The following is a 20,401-nucleotide window of genomic DNA, read 5'->3' as shown; positions in this document are numbered from 1 at the left end:
AATAATGGTCACAAATTCCCATAAAATGTTCTGGAAAGCCCACAAGACCTGAAGCTGTTATAGCTGCAAAGTGTGGGCTGACAGTATATTAAACACTATGGATTAAGGATGGGATGTCACTCAAATTCATATGCATGTGAAGGCAGATGAGCGAACACTTGAGCGATATAGTGTAGCTTCTAGACATTAATATAAAAATAATTTGTTCCTGATTTCTTTGGCTGCAAAGCAGTTTCTTCCTAATTTCTCTAGAAACGATAATTATCCTTTATCATCCTTTGCTTTTTAATCTCGTGGTATCAAAGCTTTTATCTATTTTTCTTGTAAGGCATCGTTACGCCATTTGTTTTTTGTCTTTGGTTTTTTTACAGAGCACAAAATCCCCACACATAAGGATGTTTTAGTGAAGTGCCCCCATAAAAAAAATGGTCCAAACTGGATCCCCTGGAAGAATAACTGCTACTCATTTCAGCTGGTTGGCTCCAGATGGGAGTCTTATAACCAAGGACGTATTGAGAATACCTGCAAAAATCTTCGTAAGAATTTGATAATATTAGTCACACGGCATTCTTCAGCATGGCTAAAGTTACTAATGATGGTGTGTGTATATGTTTCAGATGCAGATGCAGACATCCTGACTATCCGAAATACACAAGAGAACGAGTTTATAAAGAGCCAGCTGCTGCCCTTTGAGTCATTGGTCCAGTTTGTATGGCTGGGACTGTTCAAGGATAACAATGGTGGGTATGAGTACCTGTGTTTAGTAGATGTTTTATTTTTGGTTGTCTTGTTACCAAAGCTCTTGGGAATTGACCCTTCTTTTTCTCCTCTAAGACAAATGGGTCAGTCACACCAGGGCAAAGAAAAAAAACAGGAACATCTTTGTGACTAGAAAAAATTGGAGGTGGCCCAATCATTGGATTGAAATGTTTTTTGCATTTGGTGACTGATTACAAGCAGATGCAGCAATGAGCTGGTTGCCCACACATTGAGCTTGCCACACTCTCTCTGAGAGATCATTTTTGATCGCAAGTTGATTATGCAGGTCGCCCAGGAAGAAGCAATGTGTCCAAATAATCGTGGCCCAACTTGGTCCGACTGGATTCTTTCTCAGACATATTGGTGAAGGTTTTTAATAACTGCCATCTAATTTATACACACAAATAGATTAGCAACATGCTGCAATCAATCCGAGTCAGTCCGCCCCAGTGAGAGCGATTTATTTACAATGTGACTCTTTACAATAGGGCACCAGAATCAGCGGTTGTATTGTGGTTAAATTCCAATATAACGGCAAGGTTACTGAGTCTCTAGGTCATTTTGCAGTTACATCCCCATTCTTTATCAATCAGTAACAATTGTAAAAATCCGATCCTGTGATAGCAGCAGGCTAATGTTACCTTGCCCCGTGTTTTACATACTATACAGACACTGACAGTAGGTCCTATTGTGTTTGTGTATGTGCCAGAGCTAATAGTGATTATCTTTTGCCATAGATAACCAGACAAGGTGGTATGATGGCACAAATGTGCAATATTCCAACTGGGCGAAAGGCCGACCTAATTTAGAAAACCCATTCTTAGCCGGTCTCACGACTGATGGCACATGGATTCTCGTCACAAAGAAAGAGCTACACCCCGTGTTCAAGCAGAGGACAATTGTGAGCTGCAAGCTGGATTATGGTATAGTAAACATCTACATTTTAATAGTATTTGCCTGTTTCTGTTCTCATGACTAAAAATTCATGATGCTAAAAATAACACTTTATGTGTTTAATCCTTCTCCCCTAAGAACCCAAGAAAGAATACAACCAGTCAGCCAAGGATTTTCAGCAGTATGGTAACTTAACATACAGGGTTGTTACCCAAAAGTTGAATTGGTCTCAGGCTGTAGTCGAATGTGATAAGCTTGGAGGCCACCTGGCAAGCATCCATGACGTGGAGCACAATGCACACCTGAGGCTCATTTCCAAGATGGATGGCTTCCCACTCTGGATTGGCCTGTCAAACTATGCTGTAAGAACTTTTGGCAGCCAGAAACTGAGCAAAAATATTCACTTCATCATAGTAGATCCAAACTCATCTCGTTTGCACTTCACCCATTTGTTTTTACCTCTTAATAACATCCTGACATCCACAATGCTTTGTTTCTGTGTGCAGGTCAGTGGCTCAGCCTATGAATGGTCTGATGGAACAAAATTTGACTACCATCCCACCATCTCTGACTCCCAAGACACACCGAAAACCAACTGTGTTTATATAAACCCTGCTGGAGACTGGAAAAGGACCAGCTGCAATGCTATGATCGATGGCGCCATCTGTTACACCACCAATATTACCTCTTCTAGCCAAAGTGAGACACTAACTTTCATAGAAAAAAATGGTACTTCTTTGGTTAAGTATGAAACAGAGCTTGTCTATAATCCAACAGTACTGAATGGTTTACAGTAGTGAAAACACTCAGCTTTGAATCTTTTTTGGCTTTGGGTGAAACTGTACATTGTAAAAGCAGGATATCTACCTGTGATTTAGTTCATTTTGGTTAGTCATTAACCATTGTCTATCCTCTATTCTCCGTTTTTGTAATCAGGAGCCAAACTACAAGATGGCCCAGAAACTAATCATTGCCCTCAGGTCGATGGTAAGTCCAAGTGGGTTCAGCACGAGGATCACTGTTACGCCTTTGACATGAGCTTCTACAACTACAGACTCTACAGCATGGAACAGGCCAAGGCTCTCTGCCGGGCGATGGGTGAGTTGTTGTTTTCTGTGTAAAGAAACCCAAAAAGTCGAGCTGAGCTGAGAAGGTATTAGTGGAAAAGAAGCTTTAGACATTGAGGATTTTGGGGGGGAACTGTAGATGATGTCGCGAAATCGATCATTGTAGAGCAGTGTCACAAACCACGGAGGCCCCAGAAAAAGTGCAGTCAAACGTTGAGTTTATTAACAGCCCAGAGAAAACATCAACATATGTCTTCTGACCAAAATACATGTTGTGGACACTTATAAAGCAGTGGGGTACACGCCCATATGTAAGCATATATGTAAGCATTTAAACACTGCAGAGAGTAGAATTAACAGTAACAGTATTGTAGAAATTCATTTCACCGAAACAATAACGTGGCGCACAGTGTGACGCATGCACCAGTTTATTGTATTTCCAGACTTGCTTTCGGCACAATTTACAGTGCACGCTACTCTGTTTTTTGTCAGACTTGAAATAGCCGAAATACCTTCACACTACGGAACTTATATGGCTCTTCCGTTCGACAATCTCTCCGGCGTTGGAACCATCATCTGTTTTCTCTTCGGTCACGCTCGGTTGATTTTTCTAGTCAGCACACTCATTTCCTCCATTACGCGCTGGCTCCATTACCCGCTGGCTGCTTCCCAAACAAACACACGTGCGGCTTGGCACTTGTGCTGTACGTAACAAGTCACGCGACGTGATGCTGCGGCTGTGATTGGTTCGGCTCTGCACTACTTAATTTGGATTGGCTGACCTTTTTTTTTTTTTTTTTTTTCTTGAGGACAAGAGCGGCGAGGTCTATCGCGATAGCTTAATTTCTCTATCAGTCAAAGTTATATCGCGATACATATCGTTATCGTTCTATCGCCCAGCTCTACGAGACAGGGGAGCAGGCGAGTCTTCATATACCCCTATTTCGTGCATCCTGGCGGGGGGGGGTTGGATCCCAGATCTTTGCCAGTGCATATATATATATATATATATATATATATATATATATACACGTCTATTGTTTCTTCTCGGGTTGGACAGTGCAGCATCACTTCCAGTATTGCTGGAGACGGAGCAATACTGGAAGAGCATATGGGAGAAGGATGCAACCCATAACGGCAATGCTCAGTGGCTAGAGGATCTGAGGGCTGACCACAGCGACCTCCCTGAACAGGGTCCAGTAACCATCACAGTGGCAGATATCCAAGAAAGGGTCTCCAGTATGAAGAGTTGGACAGCACCAGGGCCCGACATGGTTCACGCCTACTGGCTGAAGAAGCTGACTGCACTCCACGAGCGTCTGGCAGCACAAATGAACCAGCTGCTAGTTAACGAGAGACACCCGGAATGGCTAACTGAAGGCCGGACGGTCCTGATCCCCAAGGACCCCAAGAAGGGACCGGTCCCCTCCAACTACCGACCAATAACCTGCCTCAGTACTACATGGAAGCTCCTGTCAGGCATCATATCGGCTAAGATGAACAGGCACATGGGTCAATACATGAGCGGGACACAGAAAGGAATTGGCAAGAATACCAGAGGCGCAAAACACCAGCTACTGGTAGACAGAACAATCAGCCGAGACTGCAAGACCAGACTGACCAACCTGTGCACTGCCTGGATTGATTACAAGAAGGCCTATGACTCAATGCCCCACAGCTGGATACTGGAATGCCTAGAATTGTACAAGATCAATGGGACCCTAAGAGCCTTCATCAGGAACTCAATGGGGATGTGGCGTACAACACTAGAGGCCAACTCCAAGCCCATAGCACAAGTCACCATCAAGTGCGGGATCTACCAAGGAGATGCTCTGTCCCCACTGCTGTTCTGCATAGGCCTGAACCCCCTCAGTGAGATCATTAACAAGACTGGCTACGGATACCGACTACGGAACGGAGCAGTTGTCAGCCACCTCCTGTACATGGATGACATCAAGCTGTATGCCAAGAGTGAACGAGACATCGATTCACTGATCCACACTACCAGGCTATACAGCAATGACATTGGAATGTCGTTCGGACTGGAGAAGTGTAGTCGGATGGTAACAAAGAGAGGGAAGGTAGTCAGAACTGAGGGGATTGAACTACCAGAAGGCAACATTGCAGACATAGAGGACAGTTACAAGTACTTGGGGATCCCACAGGCGAATGGGAACCATGAAGAGGCCGCTAGAAAAGCTGCAACCACCAAGTACCTGCAGAGGGTCAGGCAAGTCCTGAGGAGTCAGCTGAATGGTAAGAACAAGATCCGGGCCATCAACACGTACGCCCTGCCCGTGATCAGGTACCCTGCTGGGGTAATAGGCTGGCCAAAGGAGGAGATAGAAGCCACTGACATAAAGACAAGAAAGCTCCTTACCATGCATGGAGGGTTTCACCCCAAGTCCAGCACCCTGAGGCTGTACGCTAAGCGGAAGGAAGGGGGCCGGGGACTGGTGAGTGTCAGCACCACAGTCCAGGATGAGACAACGAACATCCAAGAATACATTAGGAAGATGGCCCCAACTGACCGAGTGCTCAGTGAATACCTCAGGCAGCAGAAACCCAAGAAAGAGGAGGGAGACGAGGAACCATCATGGAAGGACAGGCCCCTGCACGGTATGTACCACCGGCAGATAGAGGAGGTGGCTGATATCCAGAAATCCTACCAGTGGCTGGACAAAGCTGGACTGAAAGACAGCACAGAGGCACTAATCATGGCAGCACAAGAACAAGCTCTGAGCACAAGATCCATAGAGGCTGGGGTCTATCTCACCAGGCAAGACCCCAGGTGCAGGCTGTGTAAAGATGCCCCAGAGACAATCCAGCACATAACAGCAGGGTGCAAGATGCTAGCAGGCAAGGCATACATGGAACGCCATAACCAAGTGGCCGGCATAGTGTACAGGAACATCTGTGCCGAGTATAACCTGGAAGTCCCGAGGTCAAAATGGGAGATGCCCCCAAGGGTGGTGGAGAATGACCGAGCTAAGATCCTGTGGGACTTCCAGATACAGACGGACAAAATGGTGGTAGCTAACCAACCGGACATAGTGGTGGTAGACAAACCGAAGAAGACGGCCGTAGTGATCGATGTAGCGGTTCCGAATGACAGCAATATCAGGAAGAAGGAACACGAGAAGCTGGAGAAATACCAAGGGCTCAGAGAAGAGCTCGAGAGGATGTGGAGGGTGAAGGTAACGGTGGTCCCCGTGGTAATCGGAGCACTAGGTGCGGTGACTCCCAAGCTAGGCGAGTGGCTCCAGCAGATCCCGGGAACAACATCGGAGATCTCTGTCCAGAAGAGCGCAGTCCTGGGAACAGCTAAGATACTGCGCAGGACCCTCAAGCTCCCAGGCCTCTGGTAGAGGACCCGAGCTTGAAGGATAAACCGCCCGCAGGGGCGTGCTGGGTGTTTTTTATATATATATATATATATATATATATATATATATATATATATATATATATATATATATATATATATATATATATATATATATATATATATATTGACTTGCCTTTGACGGTGCATTATAATAAAATATACATAAGTTCATACATAATATAGAATCATAACAAAGCACATGTACACACATCACAAACAGCTGTTTAAAACACAAAGTATGCCCCATTCAGGGTGAGCCTTGGCAGCATTACATTTAAATTAATGATCAATACTGCAACAACAAAAACAAAAGTCTAATCAAAATTGTCCTCCTGGGGTCTGTCTGGTAGAATATTCATGTCTATCTTCTCTGATATTTTTATACAAAATAAAATTTGAATTTTTTGTGTGAACTGCGGCTTCTCTTTACTGACAGATTCTCATCTACTAACCATCGAAACCAAAGACGAAAATGATTTTCTGGCCAACTACATCACTGAGCACCCTCTCATCACCAATCAAGTGTGGCTCGGCATAGATCTTGATACTCAAGGTAAGAATCGCAATTTAAAAATAAAAGCTGGACAGTAATATGACATTAATTCATTCTTTTTTTCATTTTTGTTTGTCCTCTTAGGTAAGCCTGTATCCTCGCAGGATGGCTCCCATCTGGATTTCTCTAACTGGTCATCTACAGCCGGAACCGGGAAGAAGTCTGGGTCCCAGTGTGCCGTCATGGTGGCAGGCAATGGTGGAAACTGGAATCTGGTCCCCTGCGAGAGTAGCTACAGTCGTGTTGTTTGCAAAACGAAAGCAAGTGAGTATCACAACAGGTGTCGAGACAAACCCTAACACTTTGTGGGAATTTGTTTTGCTGCTGACTGAAGGATGAGAGCATTCCTCTGTTATTTGCATGATAAACACAGAAAGTACGGCGACTTTTTCACTTTTTCTTCATTTTATTTTGCTGTAAAATTAATTCACACTAAAAAACCTGTAATAACAGGAGGTTTTAGTTGAAACATTTTTTGAACTTAGTTTGTGTCTAACACGCTGCCTCTTGGACTTGGGCTGATGATGTGCTAACGTTTGTTCCTCAGAGTCTGCAGGCTCCCCGGTGGCACTGGGCTTCTTCATCGTGGCGCTCATCGCTCTCATTTTAGCCCTCGGCTTTGTCATCTACAAGAAAAAACGAGCCCACTTCCCTTCTACCGTCCGCTACGAGAGGACCTTAGACGATATGGACACCACCAGTATAATTGATGCAGACTGAGCCTGCTTCAAGTTTTCAGCCTCAGGAAGTATTGATATGTCTGCCACAAGTGATTTTTTTTTAATGTAATCTCCCCCCTCCTCTTTTTTAAATTATTTATTTATCTTTCTCAAGCCAATTTTTTTCCGTGTGAAGTTGTAAATATTGTTTGAGATTTGTGAATATCTCCCAATCAGTTTCTTAATTTGGGTTCACATTGTGTTTAATAAGAGCAGCACTGTATACTTAATTTTAATGGGTGGGCTTATTCTTCTTGGTCTTTTTTAAATTTTTTATTTCAATTATAAAAATGGGATTTTCAGATGCTTTACAAACATATGCAACCTGCAGCCTTAACAGCTAAAATTGCACTGATGCATGAGTGACTTCAAACATTCACAAAAGTGCTTTTAACCAATAATCTACTGTTTGATTTACGTGTGTGTGTGGGAGGGGAGGGGGTGTCAGTATATGAATATGATTTTTAAAAGCACGGGTCATCTGAAAATACAGTAACAACCTGTTTTCTTTCAAGCGTTTTTGTATCTAGATGGATTGTATTTCAGATAACACTGCCACGTCCCCTGTACTTTTGTCTTCAAGCAAAACAGGGAAACTAAAGGCTGTGGATCTTGAATCTTTTTTTTGGGGGGGGGGGGGGTTTGTTTTATGCCAACTGCAACTCAGCTGTATTAAAAGCTGATTGGTTTGACAAATTAACACTGTGGCCTAAGAAAATACATGTGTATTTTAGTTTGACTGCACTTTAAAATAACATTTTTTAGCGTTTTGTTTTTAACTTTAAAACGCAGTCAAACATGATCTAGTTTAATTTTAACAAAACTTAACAGATTGTTATAAACATGTATTCATGTCTAACAATGGTTTTATTAGTGTAAGGGCAAAAAGGAATTTGAAAAAAAAAATCTTAATCCTACTGATAAGCTTTGAAGGATACTCTCCTATCTTAAGACTCATTTAATTTAATTATATTTAATATAGCTCTGACTATACTATATACTTGACTACTGACCAAGAACGCACTTTAATACCTTGTGGAGAAGCGGCTCCCAAATTCAAGCACAGTGAGTTTTGGAAAGAGTTTTTTTTTTTTTTTTTTATGTTTGCAATCGAGATTGCACTGCTGTTTCTTGTAAATGCTCTGTAAATAAGTGATGTGTTTATTACTGAGAATGAACCAAAGATGCTCTGACTCATTTTGAATGTTAAAAGCCAGAAGAACTGCTTCCGTGTGGCTTGTTAACCTCTCTTTATATCAAACTGCAGACCAAATGGTTTTTTTGCTCTGTTTACTTTCATGTCATTGCTGCTCAAACTTATCAGCTCAAATCAGGTATGCTTCCAATAAAATGCACCGCTTTCAATGGCTTTTATTTTTCAGTTACCATTGTGGCCACTACCATTAGTTTATTTATACTTCAAACACACAAAATACAGAGGAAGGGACGTATCATCACAAGAAGACAACACATGAAACCATACACTGTCCTTCCAGTCATCGCTCATGCATTCATCAGGCAGACTAAACATAAACATGGCCATTGCTACAAAACAAAGATCTCTCCATACCTTGTGACATGTCCTCCAAATAAAGACGTAGATTTGTGCCCTTTTCTAAAATAATTATCCGGTCTTCCCAATCATCTGAGAGATCTTTTTAAATGCTATAGCTTGTGTCATCTCCGCCAACAGTTCTTGATTAGTCTGGAACAGTATGGGATAAAAATCCCTACATCACCACAAATCATTTAAATAATTTCAAATACAGCACTGTGGAAAAGTCTTGAATCACCCCTCAAGATCTAAAGAATCAACAATGCCAAGGTGTGGCTGATTTTGATATCTCCAATTCAGTATCCAATTCAATAAATAAATGTGATTTTTTTTTTTTTTTAAGGGTCAGTCTTCTCTTTTGTTCTTAATTTATAGTGATGAGAAACAGGCAGAAAAGTAAACGGTTGGGCCAGAACCTCATGTCACAGTGAGCTTTAAACATGTAGTTATGAATTATGGCCAAAAGATCTTTTTAAAATAAAACACTTGGAAAGTCAAAGCATGCTGCCATTTGTCACTAAATTCCCAAACATGGCAGATATGAAAACACTCATTTAAGGGTGATCCCATATGAGCAGTGTGTGCAGTTGTATGCTGCAATTTACCACTAGCTGTGATAACAGAGAAGCTTTGCTGTAAGTGACCCTCATCTAGAAGTCTGCCAGGATCCAACGTCCCTGCACTTCACCTGCAACACAGCTACCAAAAAAAAAAAAAAAAAAAAAAAAAAAAGTTTCTCATGCTTGATAGTAAAGAGGACTGAAAGTAAGGAAGTGTGCAATTATTCTTTATTCCCAAAATTAGAAGCATTAAACGAGATGTGTACATACACAAAGAAATTATGATACACCATTGACAAACTGTCCTTGCCTTGTACGCCCCCCCCCCTTCTCTATTTTTAACATATTCCTAACTGGGAAACAAAAATAATCAGAGAAAAACACAAAAGAATATTTTTTATTATTATTGTTATTTTTTCCCCCAAAAGCTCGCACTCGCCATCACACCAAGTACATATCACTTGTTACCACAGTCCCATTCTATTTCTGCTTTTTCATCTCAACATTAAAGCACTTGTGGTATAACAATTTGAAAAAAGAGAAAAGAAAAAAACTTGCATTTTAATTGAATTATAACTGAATTAAAGTGCACTCTCAGGGAAACAAATATAGTGGTATTAACCTAAATATTTTGTACTAATTCATTCCAAGTTTGCATATCTGCAGAAAAGTCGAGACATGTTCTGTGCACTTGGTATCTGTAGCCACGGTTGCATTTCAGATGTCAAAGCCTGTGTGAAACCTGGTGAGCCCCCTGGAATGAGAAGCCCTGTAACTGCAGATCGTCTGACCTACTTTTATTCTTTCCCACATATTTAGTACTCCTCTTCGAGATCGTCATCCAGGTCCGAAAACTCGATGGACGGTCTGTTGTCTCGCACCTCCTCGTCACTTTCTCCATGGGGAACTGCAATCCACAGACATCAAGTCAAATTATGTAGCCACAAAAGATCCCTCATGCATTTGTCAACACAAAGCTGGTAGCTTTAGACAAAAACAATCAGACAAAAGCTTGTTTGCGACAAAAGGGAAGAGCAACATACTTTCAAGATTGTCCATGTGTTCATGAAGAATTCTCACCAGGTTGAATAACTAGGTGAGAAAGGGAAGATGCGTCTCTTTTCAAGATTTCAAGTCAGCCACAATTCATCGCTTCAACATTTTTGAAATTGTGCAAGTGTTTTTGCTCAACTGCGCACAGCGAATGGGCAAACTCAATGTGCTGCTCAAATTCAAGAAAACATTTGTGAACCCTGTGAACTTTCATTGGTTATCTGGATGGCCATCAAAAGATAACTGAGGAGTGGGTATCATGTAAAAGATCACACCAAATATTACATTCATTATCAAAATGTGGAAAAGACTTAAGACACATTTATGTGTCTTCTTTTTTAAGTTCATAGTAACATCTAATTAGCTTCTCCCATAGTCTAGCCAAAGCCGTTATACGCACAGATGAAATAAATGTTAAACTCGGCATCACTATGTTTGGCCCATCACAACAAATGCTCATCCTAACTGAAGCACAGTGAAGGCAGAGTCTTGTTTTGGGACTGCTTCTGTGAATCAGGGACCAGATGCTTTAAAAATCATTGTGTGAGATTAGTCTGGATGAATTTGTGTTTGTCTGTGACTGACTCAGATGACAGCAGCATGTTTTCTTTGATTAAAATCACAGCAGAAATCCTCACAGGTTCATAAGCATTTTCTTATAGCTGTGCTCTAACATAATTGGACAATAAATGAGTCTTTCAGCGTTCAAGCTAATAAACACCACAGGTGAATTTGTTCGGTTTCTCACCCCAGCTGTATCGACCGCTCCGAGGACATCTGAGAACCTTTGCTCACAGAAATGTAGCAGGACCACTAGGTAGAGACCGCTACTGATGAACTCGTCATATTCAGACTGCAGAGCATGAAAAACACTTGTAAGGGCGTTTTCCCAGCATACTGAAATAGGTAAACCCAAGAGCAGCTTCAATGCTGCTTGTCTGTGTTTAATCCAACATAGTTCAACTTTGTTCAGATCCAACTGCAGCAAACATAACAGAGGAATCACTTCAATTACACCAGCACTCATTGTGCTTTGTGGGTTTTTTGTTTGTTTTTTTAAACTCGGTACAATGACATGTTTTAAATCCACTCAAATTAAAAAGGGCAGAGAACCCCTTGATTATGTTATTAATACATTTGCATAATTAATTAAAACAGTCACAGTAAATGAAAACTGCTTCTTTATTCATTTTAATTAGAGCTTTTGGGTTTGGAAATTCTGATTTTTTTCCTCCAAGTGAGGTGAAATAACTCACTTGCACATGCGTCCTGTACAGCTCCTGAATGTCAAAGTTATCGATGTTCAAACGCAGCTTCTCCTTACAGAGTTCACACGTTGTGATGCCTTCGAGGTTTGCACCTGAGCAGGAAGGAAAAAACAAAAGAAAAGACAGAAAGTAGTAATTATGAGACACTTTATTCATAAAAGTCAAAGGAGCTTGCAAAGAAAAGCGTCTGGACTTCTTTAAGTTGCTTGAAGACGTTTCACCTCTCATCCGAGAAGCTTCTTCAGTTCTAAGGTCAAATGGTGGAGAGTCCCAGATATAAACCTAGTGAGAGAAACCCCCCCACAGAGGGATAAAAGGACCCCCTGATGATCCTCTAATCGCCTGAGCCAAGGTGTGAAACTGGGTGTGGGTCCCAATCAGCCAGAGTTTCGGCTACATAGGGATGATAGCCGGTGTATCAGAGAAACTCAGGAGAGTTTTCTCCAAGCATGACATCCCGGTGCATTTCAGACCCAGCAACACGCTCAGACAGAAACTGGTTCACCCGAAAGACAAAACGCCAAAACATAAACTTAACAATGTGGTGTATGCTGTACAGTGCAGCGAGGAATGCTCAGACCTCTACATTGGAGAGACCAAACAGCCACTTCACAGGCGCATGGCACAACACAGAAGAGCCACCTCCACAGGACAAGACTCAGCAGTCCATCTGCATCTTAAGGATAAAGGTCACTCTTTCGAGGATGCCAATGTTCACATTTTGGACAGAGAGGACAGATGGTTTGAAAGAGGAGTGAAAGAAGCCATCTATGTCCACTGTGAGCAACCATCTTTGAACAGAGGCGGGGGTTTACGACACCAACTCTCTGCCATCTATAATCCAGTTTTGAGATCCCTTCCCAGACGCCTTAACGCCCACTCACATCCTGGGCCATCTGACCTCAGGAAATCACATGATAAGGTGGGGCCAGGTTTCACAATGAGCTCACCCGAAACTCTGGCTGATTGGGACCCACACCCAGTTTCACACCTTGGCTCAGGCGATTAGAGAATCATCAGGGGGTCCTTTGTCCCTCTGTGGGGGGTCACTCCCACTAGGTTTATATCCGGGACTCTCCACCATTTGACCTTAGAACTGAAGAAGCTTCTCGGATGAGAGGTGAAACGTCTTCAAGCAACTTAAAGAAGTCCAGACGCTTTTCTTTGCAAGCTCCTTTGACTACGATGACCTGGATGACTGAGAACCTTCACAGATTTATTCATAAAAGCTGCACCCATATGAGAAGCCTGTGATTACCTGAGCCAATTTTGGAGAGAAGCCACCTCTTGATGCATTCCTGGTGGACATATTGCAGACTGCCCGTACAGCGGCACGGCTGAATCAGAGGGTTTGATGAAGATTCCTCCCCCATCTGGCAGATTCGGCACAGATCACCTTCTTCCTCGTCAGAATCCTCCAGCAACAGTCTAAACAGGAAACAGGGCGTTCAGATCTACTCGATACAATGTATAACTTAATTTTTTCTGTTTTACATAGTGAATTAATTAGCACAGAGCTGCTGATAAACACCTTGAGAAAATAGAGCTGTGTTAAAGATCTGACACTGATCACTACAAAATAAGTGAGATCAGTCATGCGCAGACAGATCAAAAGCCATTACCTTTCTTTGATCTTGCGCAGCTTCTCTTGATCCCTACTGGAAATGTTCTTCTCTTTCTGGTCGTCAGACTGGCTCTCAGCCCCACCCAGAGGACCGACAGAAACTGAAATGTTTTCATACACCCTGACTCTACGGCGTGGTGAAATTTCAACTGAGGCATCTTCGAGTTCAGGTAATGTTTCATTCTCGATTGTATAAGTACGCCCAGCACCAAAGGCCTCTAAACCAACTGCTCCTTCCTCTTCGTCATTCTCTTCTTCATCCTCTTCATTATCATCGTCTCCATCATCCCGTGAGGTTTTAAGCTCAAGATCATCCCACCTTCTCAGTAAACGCTGAGGCCGTCTGTAACCTTCTTCTGAGGCCACGGTCGACTGCGTGCTTTCATCCCTGGCATGCCTTCTGAGGCGAGAGAGGAGAGGAGGACAGCGGCCTCGGAAGGAGGAAGAAAGCCAGGAGGAGCCGCTGCCGCCTCCATTGCTGACACCAGGCTCTCTCCACGACGCCATTCGTGGTCGAGGCAGGCCACTGTGATAGTCACTGCAATTGCTTTCCTGGATAGAGCTGAGATCTGCTCTGTTTTTCCTGAGGCTACCCATGATTGACCTTCCAGTATCAGGGTCCACACTAGACATCCTGGTTCCTTCATCGCTGTCCACGGACTCCCCACCAGTTGACGGGCTGTCGTCATCAACTGAACGAACACTGGAAGATCCGCTTGAAGAGTCCTGGCTGGAGCGTCGTGAAAAGAGACGGGACAAAAGGCGGCGTGTAGAGCGACGGCTCTCCGGTTCAGCGCCTTCAGGGATCGGCCTCGGCAGCGTAGGCTCTGGTCTGGGCACGGGAGTGGCATACCAGGGGGCGTTGGAGGAATAAGAGGTGGTGGTATGAGAGGAGGATTCGGGCCTTTCCGTTTGTTCCTGAGATGAGTTGAGGGTTGATGAGCCATTCGAAAAACGGGTTGCGCTTCTGTTCCTGAAGTTATGCACCTGAGGAGAAGTCCCGTGAGAAGAGGAGAAGTGGTGATTCAAGTGGGAGCTTTCTCGAGTAGAAGAAGACGATGAGGGAGAGTAGGAAGTTTCTTTAGGACGAGCTCCCTGTGCATATGTGGAGGTCACCCGGTCTGTGTGATCTGAAACAAGGGTAAAGAAAAGAGTAGTGTGTGTAAGACTGGCGCCAAGTCGACAGGGTATTATGTGTTCAAATTATCCAAAAAAAAGAAAAGAAAGAAAAACGAAGCCTACATAATGAGGAAACTAATCCAGGCGTCCTAACTCTTCTTTCTCCCAAACCTGAGAGACTGGGCTCATTCTTTGTCTCTTGGTCTCTTCTGGACAATAAAGGATTGGAAGATGAAGAGGATGATGACGATGATGACCGTGAGAGTAATCGGCATGAGCTCCACGAAGAATCAAGAGAGTCATTTGGTTTTTCTCCTATACATTTTAAGAAAGAGGGTATACAAATGTTCCAAATCAAATTAATGCTGATGGGAAGTAGAATTTAATCAATTCTCCCTGAATGCAACGTTTCTTTCATTTCACATTTGTTTTTCCTATTCGCCATCATGATGCTAGGTTCTTTTTTTACTTCATAGCCTTTGTATTACTTTCAGCTGGTAATGAGGAAACAGCACCGTGAACTGCTATAACGTACCTCTGCCACTGCTAAGCCCATTACTGGAGTAGGTGGATCCTGTAACTGAACTGCTGGCCATTCTTGAGTAAATTCCTCTGTTGGTGCTTGACAGTTTGGCCCTTTTAGAGTCACCATCGTCAACGGCATTCAACATACCCGAGCGCATCCCAAACCTCGCCTCAGAGTCAGTCTGGAAATAATGAAGGCAAACATCAGAGAATAAAATACTTCAATAGCATTCACCAGTCCTCTACCTTGCAGTCTTTCAGAAAATACATTTAACCAGGCTGCTTTTTTGTGCCTGCTGTTAGAAAATGGCACAGAACATCATCAGTACCAGTTTGCTCCTGCTGCTGAGAGAGGAATCGGCCCACTGGCAATCATGCGATCTGCTGGACGATGTCAGAGAGGGCAACTTCCAGCTACTGGAGCGACTGTCAGAGTTACTGTAGTCTCTTGTCGAGCTCAGGAGACGAGAACTCTTTGAAAGGAGACATGGTAAATAACTTTAGCATTAGTTAGACCATTTTCTGCGCATTGTTTTGATGAGTGGTTCGCAACTTGTGCTCTAGCAGCACAAACATATATACACATGTGTATACATATGTGTTTTATCTAAAGGTTAATCCCTGATTTAGATATTGGTGGGAAATCTATGTCAAAACCATAAACCCCTTCTAACTCTACACCGCAACCTTCCATCCCATTTAGCTGTGTTGGCAGTGTTGACCCTACGTTTAGTCGAATGTTTTAACCGATACATGATACTATAAATTTTTAGACTTAAGTTGTAACGGCCGCCGTTTTCTTTGTGAGTATTTATTACACGGCGTGCTGCGGGGAAAAGCCTGTTCTACCGTTTTTGTCTAAGGTTTATTTTTTAGCACCTGACGGCTCTTTTTTTCCTTCTCATCCGTAAATACCCTGCATACTCTTTCACGTGATTCCGTTTATTTTGAAGAGTCTCAACAGGATCTTGAGCTTTATTGTGAAAGGGAGTCTTGATGCATGCTCAATCATCCAGGTAAGTAAATCTCCAAAAGTTGATTCTGTTCATCTGGACGTCCAGATGTAATTTTCCACATAAGGTTTATGTGGAAAATAAACAAGCGGACACGCAATGGTTTTACCGTCGTTGTTGCTAAAAACAGGCGCTTGTCCATCTGTAGTGTGGTCATATTAAATATAAGAGAAAGAGAGATCTTTAAGAAATTATAGCCACTACAGTGACCATCAAAACTGTGAAAAAATATTGCCGTAAACAGTTTATTTTGTGACACCACAAAACAAACGATAGCGTGAAATGAAACGATAGATGTTTTTATATTGTCATCCGATACATATCATTATATCGAACAGCCCTATGTGGAAGGTTGTGGCATAAGGTTAAAAGAGGTTTCTGGTTACATCACAAGTTATGATGCAATTTCCTGTAGAAGTCTAAATCAGACATAAGAAACTTAGTGCTAAACTGAAAAGGAAGACAAACGTGAGCAGACCTACATGTCAACAGCCTGCCTTTAGATATCTCATACAGGAAGGACAATGACTCAAGTAGTTTGAAGTGACAGGCCAAAAAAAGAAAATGAGAATGTATTCATGTCCGCTTTAACACCCTTTTTAAAAAAAATTTAACTATCTTTCTTTAGGCTAACAAAACATGTTCATGTGTCTTAGGTTGGAAGAAGAACTTGTGCAGATTTAAGTGAATGTTAACTGAAATGATTGCTTATCTCGCTTCATGAGCAATAACATTAACATACACAAGGTAGTTTGTAGGGTGAAAGCACCAAGAGTCCCTTGAAAAAAGAAAAAAAAACAACAACAAAAGCTAGACACAGCCAGAGCCAATAGTAACACTCTCTTTTGAGATGGTCTTTGACGAGCATTGGGACTGAAATACGCACATCATGTGTCAAGGAATCTAGGCTACCCTATAAAAAGACCTCCAGAGTGTCTCCTGTTGCACTACTGTTAAACGTAGTTTGGATCATGCACTAAAGGGAACCTGTGAGAAAAAGAGCTGACTTGAATGCCATGGAATACGCTAGAAAGGCAGCTCACTAGAGCCCCAGGTAGTAGAGGAGAGAGTAGGGAGGCAAATTTTAGGAGCAGCTGCTGTTGTAACCGATCGTTGTATCCAATTTTAAACCAGCAGCTTTCCCGCTGAAATTTCACCCAATTGGGATAAAATGGTGACATTTAACTGCTGTATTCAAAGAAATAAAATAATAACACACACACAGAGAGAGAAGTACTTCATAGGGTAAAAGCTGCTGACTCCCTAAGTGCACCAAACCATGAGAGCAAAATACAACCGATAATGTAATCACCCCTCACTTAGCAATCAAGAATTCAGGTTCTTTCTTTAACTTAGCACTTGGCTGTACATATTGTAAGCAAAAGGTCTGGAAGGGGGTGTGCATGGCGTAAAATGAAGTGTACGATTCCCTGCATTAGCCATTTTTTGCTGTGCCAGCAGCCTACCTACCTGTTTGTCGACATCTGCCTTGTAAGACGATGACGCCCTTGGGAAGCGGTCATTATTCAGCACCGTTTCCCTGCTGTATAGTCTACTGGAGCCCAGCGATGAGGATGGGACTGTTGAATGCGCAGGACTGGATATGTAGGACGACCTTGAGCTGGACAGACAAAACGGAAGCCTGCGAGACCTCGAGTCCATTGTGGATTGCCTTGAAAATAAAGCTGACGGGGGGGAAGAGAGAGATATTGTTGCTGTAATACCACAGATGTCTTTTCAATGTTAACTTCCTTTCACAAGTGCCTATTATTCCACCTAAACACAAGACAGGACATGAAGTCCACACCTCTCAGCACAAACTTTTAAAGGGCCTGCAACTTCAATCTGTTAAGCAACCATGCTGTGCCGGGTGGTGTTGCAAGACCTCTGATTTGTTGATGGAGCACATGTGACAGTGTGTCTGTAAACACTAAAAACTTACCACCCAGCCACTTCCTGGTCTTGGTATCAAAGACACAGTGCCTATCTTAAGGACTGTGAACTCTGTTACAGGAACATGATACTACCAAGGAGCCAATTCAGCACTGTGAGCTGAGCCTCTAAGCAAACAAGATGCTCTGCAACACTTATAAGACACTCATTTATTATTAAACACCATTACAACAGCAGCACAGTGAGCACAGCCAAATAAACTGTATTACTCTTACATTTTTTTAACGCAACTTTCAGCACCAGCTGAACTCTAGATGTACCAGCCGACCTAAAAACAGAGTCGAGCCTTCATGGCATAAACTTGTACAGTATGAGTTACTTCCTGGTATTGACACTGAGATTAGCTACAGCACCTGTGGTCACAGATAGTACAGCCAGCCAGCAGCCTGTCAGGTCCGAAATGAAGGGCAGTAAATCAGGCCAGAAGACAAAAACATTGAAACCAAAACACAGCACTGAAACCTGTTAAACAGATTAATTAGTAAAACTCCCACTGAAATCCCCAAAACAGTCCAAAATAAATATGAAGCCTAAAAGCAGAAACATTGGAACTTTCTGCAAATTTTGCACAACAACGACAAAAAAAAAAGCGTGAAGGTGCATCCTATTAAAAGGCAATGCAGTTTAGCTGGATTCCCCCCCAATCTGTCTTTAATACGTTTGCATAAGCAAGGCCCTCGCTTTATTTATGGCTAACTTATCTGCAGGTTACGTTTTTGGACAAATGGGGAACTAGCATAATGAGGACCTGAAACCCCAACACCCGTCGACAAAACCTCATTAGTCACCACAACCCTACCAAAGAATTTAAACAATCGTGTGGCTGCACAGACTCGGCAGCGGCCTGTGTTTTCGAGATGAGCCATGACTAACCCCGACTGCTTGACGTCTTGCTTTGTTGAATTTATCAAGGAACGCCCTCCTCGCCACCAAAACCCTTAATCCATCTAATAGTTAGCCGTCTGACAGCCGTTTAGCTTTAGCTGTGCGATAGGTAGCATTCAAACTTCCATGAATTTCCGTTAACCTGCGCTTGCCGCGTATTTCCATTTACGCTGGATGCTCGGAACTCCGCGTCGCTAATTGTCTTCACCAACTTATTACATTCCGCTGCACTTGCACGACAAACGACGTTAGCAGTTTAACCAACACCCGGGTTAAAAGGGATGTCACTTTCCGTGTTTACATTAGCAGGTTAGCCGTCGCTGGCTATTTACAAATCTTGTTTATCTCGCTAGCAGTCGTTCAGACTCGGTTACCGAGCAGTTCAGCTGCTGTTTTCCGACGACTCAGCAGACAGCCCTGTTAGCTTCGAAGCTAGCTGCTTAGCTCCCCCATAACCCCCACTTCACGACAGTCACTCGCTTCTTCTTTTCTGCTTCTTCTTCTTCTTCTTCCCTCTTTTTACGTTTTAAACGCCAGGTTGCGTCAGCTAAATTCCCAAAACATTCCCACCTCACCTTTAGTTTCAAGCTTGCTTTTCGCACAACAGGAGCGATGGCGTCTGCTGTCGACGCAGACTGTTAAGTGACTTTACCGTGACCCGGAGGGAGTGGTCTGACTGAAAGGTTGTTTTTAGGTGGTTGTTGGAGCATCCACCTGTATCCACCCCCTTTTTTTCTGCCACCTCTGAGCCAGCTACAATTGTGCGGCCTGAGAAGAACACAAGAGTATTTATGGCACTAATTAAATCAAACCTGGTGCGACTTTGTAACGTCAAAAGTATCCAGGCAGAGCCGAACAACACCCCCGTGTGGCCGACAATTCAGTCCTGTTTTTAATGTTTTAGTGCTCAGACTGATGTAACGACTTCTCTCTACTTATAATGAGATTTACTTCACTAAAGCAGACTGCTTAAAATCTGTTTACAGTTACTTTACAAATTAAGACGCACATAGAAAAAAATAGAAATGAATTAATAAATAAATGATTAAAGACAGTACACCATTGTTTATGACATCCATACAAATCAATCAGTAATGTTAAAATGCTGTTAAAGCACTAATACCGCTGTAAAAAAAGTTTCAACTAGGGATCATTCAGCAGTTATGACTGATGAGCACTTTAGCCTTTAATATTTAATGCTGCTGACTTAACTCATGATTTCTTCTGCTTGTAATTAAGTGTTTTTGCATCAATTATGTTTCCATCTCCATTTCACGTCTGAGACAAGGCAGGGTCAAGAAAAAATGAACAATATTTCAGATCTCCATATCATACAAGTTTTTAACATCCTTTCAGATTCATCTCAGAAATGACGGAAATGTATGTTTCTTGGTCCACACAGAGTGGTCCACAGTGACAAAGCAAAAACAAAGTGCTTTCACTGGGGAAAGTTCTAAGGAGCAATC

The 20,401-nt window shown here is 42.6% G+C and overlaps 2 protein-coding genes across 3 annotated transcripts in view; one reads left to right on the top strand and one right to left on the bottom strand.

Moving 5' to 3' along the window:
• Window positions 1-8,745, top strand: part of ly75 (lymphocyte antigen 75) — a 29,375-nt gene extending 20,630 nt beyond the window's left edge. Inside the window, exons 27-35 of the mRNA XM_004543386.6 lie at window positions 372-536; window positions 618-740; window positions 1,497-1,682; window positions 1,792-2,015; window positions 2,160-2,352; window positions 2,590-2,751; window positions 6,545-6,661; window positions 6,746-6,925; window positions 7,209-8,745. Coding sequence (XP_004543443.3) covers window positions 372-536; window positions 618-740; window positions 1,497-1,682; window positions 1,792-2,015; window positions 2,160-2,352; window positions 2,590-2,751; window positions 6,545-6,661; window positions 6,746-6,925; window positions 7,209-7,381 — 1,523 coding nt within the window. The 3' untranslated portion in view covers window positions 7,382-8,745. The remainder of the gene's footprint in view (window positions 1-371; window positions 537-617; window positions 741-1,496; window positions 1,683-1,791; window positions 2,016-2,159; window positions 2,353-2,589; window positions 2,752-6,544; window positions 6,662-6,745; window positions 6,926-7,208) is intronic.
• A 961-nt stretch (window positions 8,746-9,706) lies between these two features.
• On the bottom strand, window positions 9,707-19,722 carry marchf7 (membrane-associated ring finger (C3HC4) 7). Of its 2 annotated transcripts, none has more exons than XM_004543384.5 (11): window positions 19,511-19,722; window positions 17,568-17,782; window positions 15,414-15,557; window positions 15,095-15,266; window positions 14,683-14,874; window positions 13,439-14,570; window positions 13,075-13,244; window positions 11,805-11,908; window positions 11,297-11,401; window positions 10,539-10,587; window positions 9,707-10,402 (listed from the first exon to the last, which is right to left on the bottom strand). In XM_004543384.5, the coding sequence occupies exons 2-11, from the start codon at window positions 17,757-17,759 to the stop codon at window positions 10,311-10,313; spliced, it is 2,352 nt and encodes a 783-aa protein (XP_004543441.2). In that variant the 5' UTR covers window positions 17,760-17,782; window positions 19,511-19,722; the 3' UTR covers window positions 9,707-10,310. The 2 variants fall into 2 exon arrangements, with proteins under 2 accessions (XP_004543441.2, XP_004543442.2); XM_004543385.5 differs by lacking the exon at window positions 19,511-19,722 and adding an exon at window positions 19,310-19,456.
• Between the last annotated feature and the right edge of the window lie 679 nt (window positions 19,723-20,401).

The sequence above is a fragment of the Maylandia zebra genome, linkage group LG1 (assembly GCF_041146795.1).
Source record: "Maylandia zebra isolate NMK-2024a linkage group LG1, Mzebra_GT3a, whole genome shotgun sequence".
In the NCBI taxonomy this organism is placed as follows: Eukaryota; Metazoa; Chordata; class Actinopteri; order Cichliformes; family Cichlidae; genus Maylandia; species Maylandia zebra.
The sequence above is the reverse complement of the archived record's forward strand: the minus strand, read 5'-3'. Positions and strand labels throughout refer to the sequence as shown.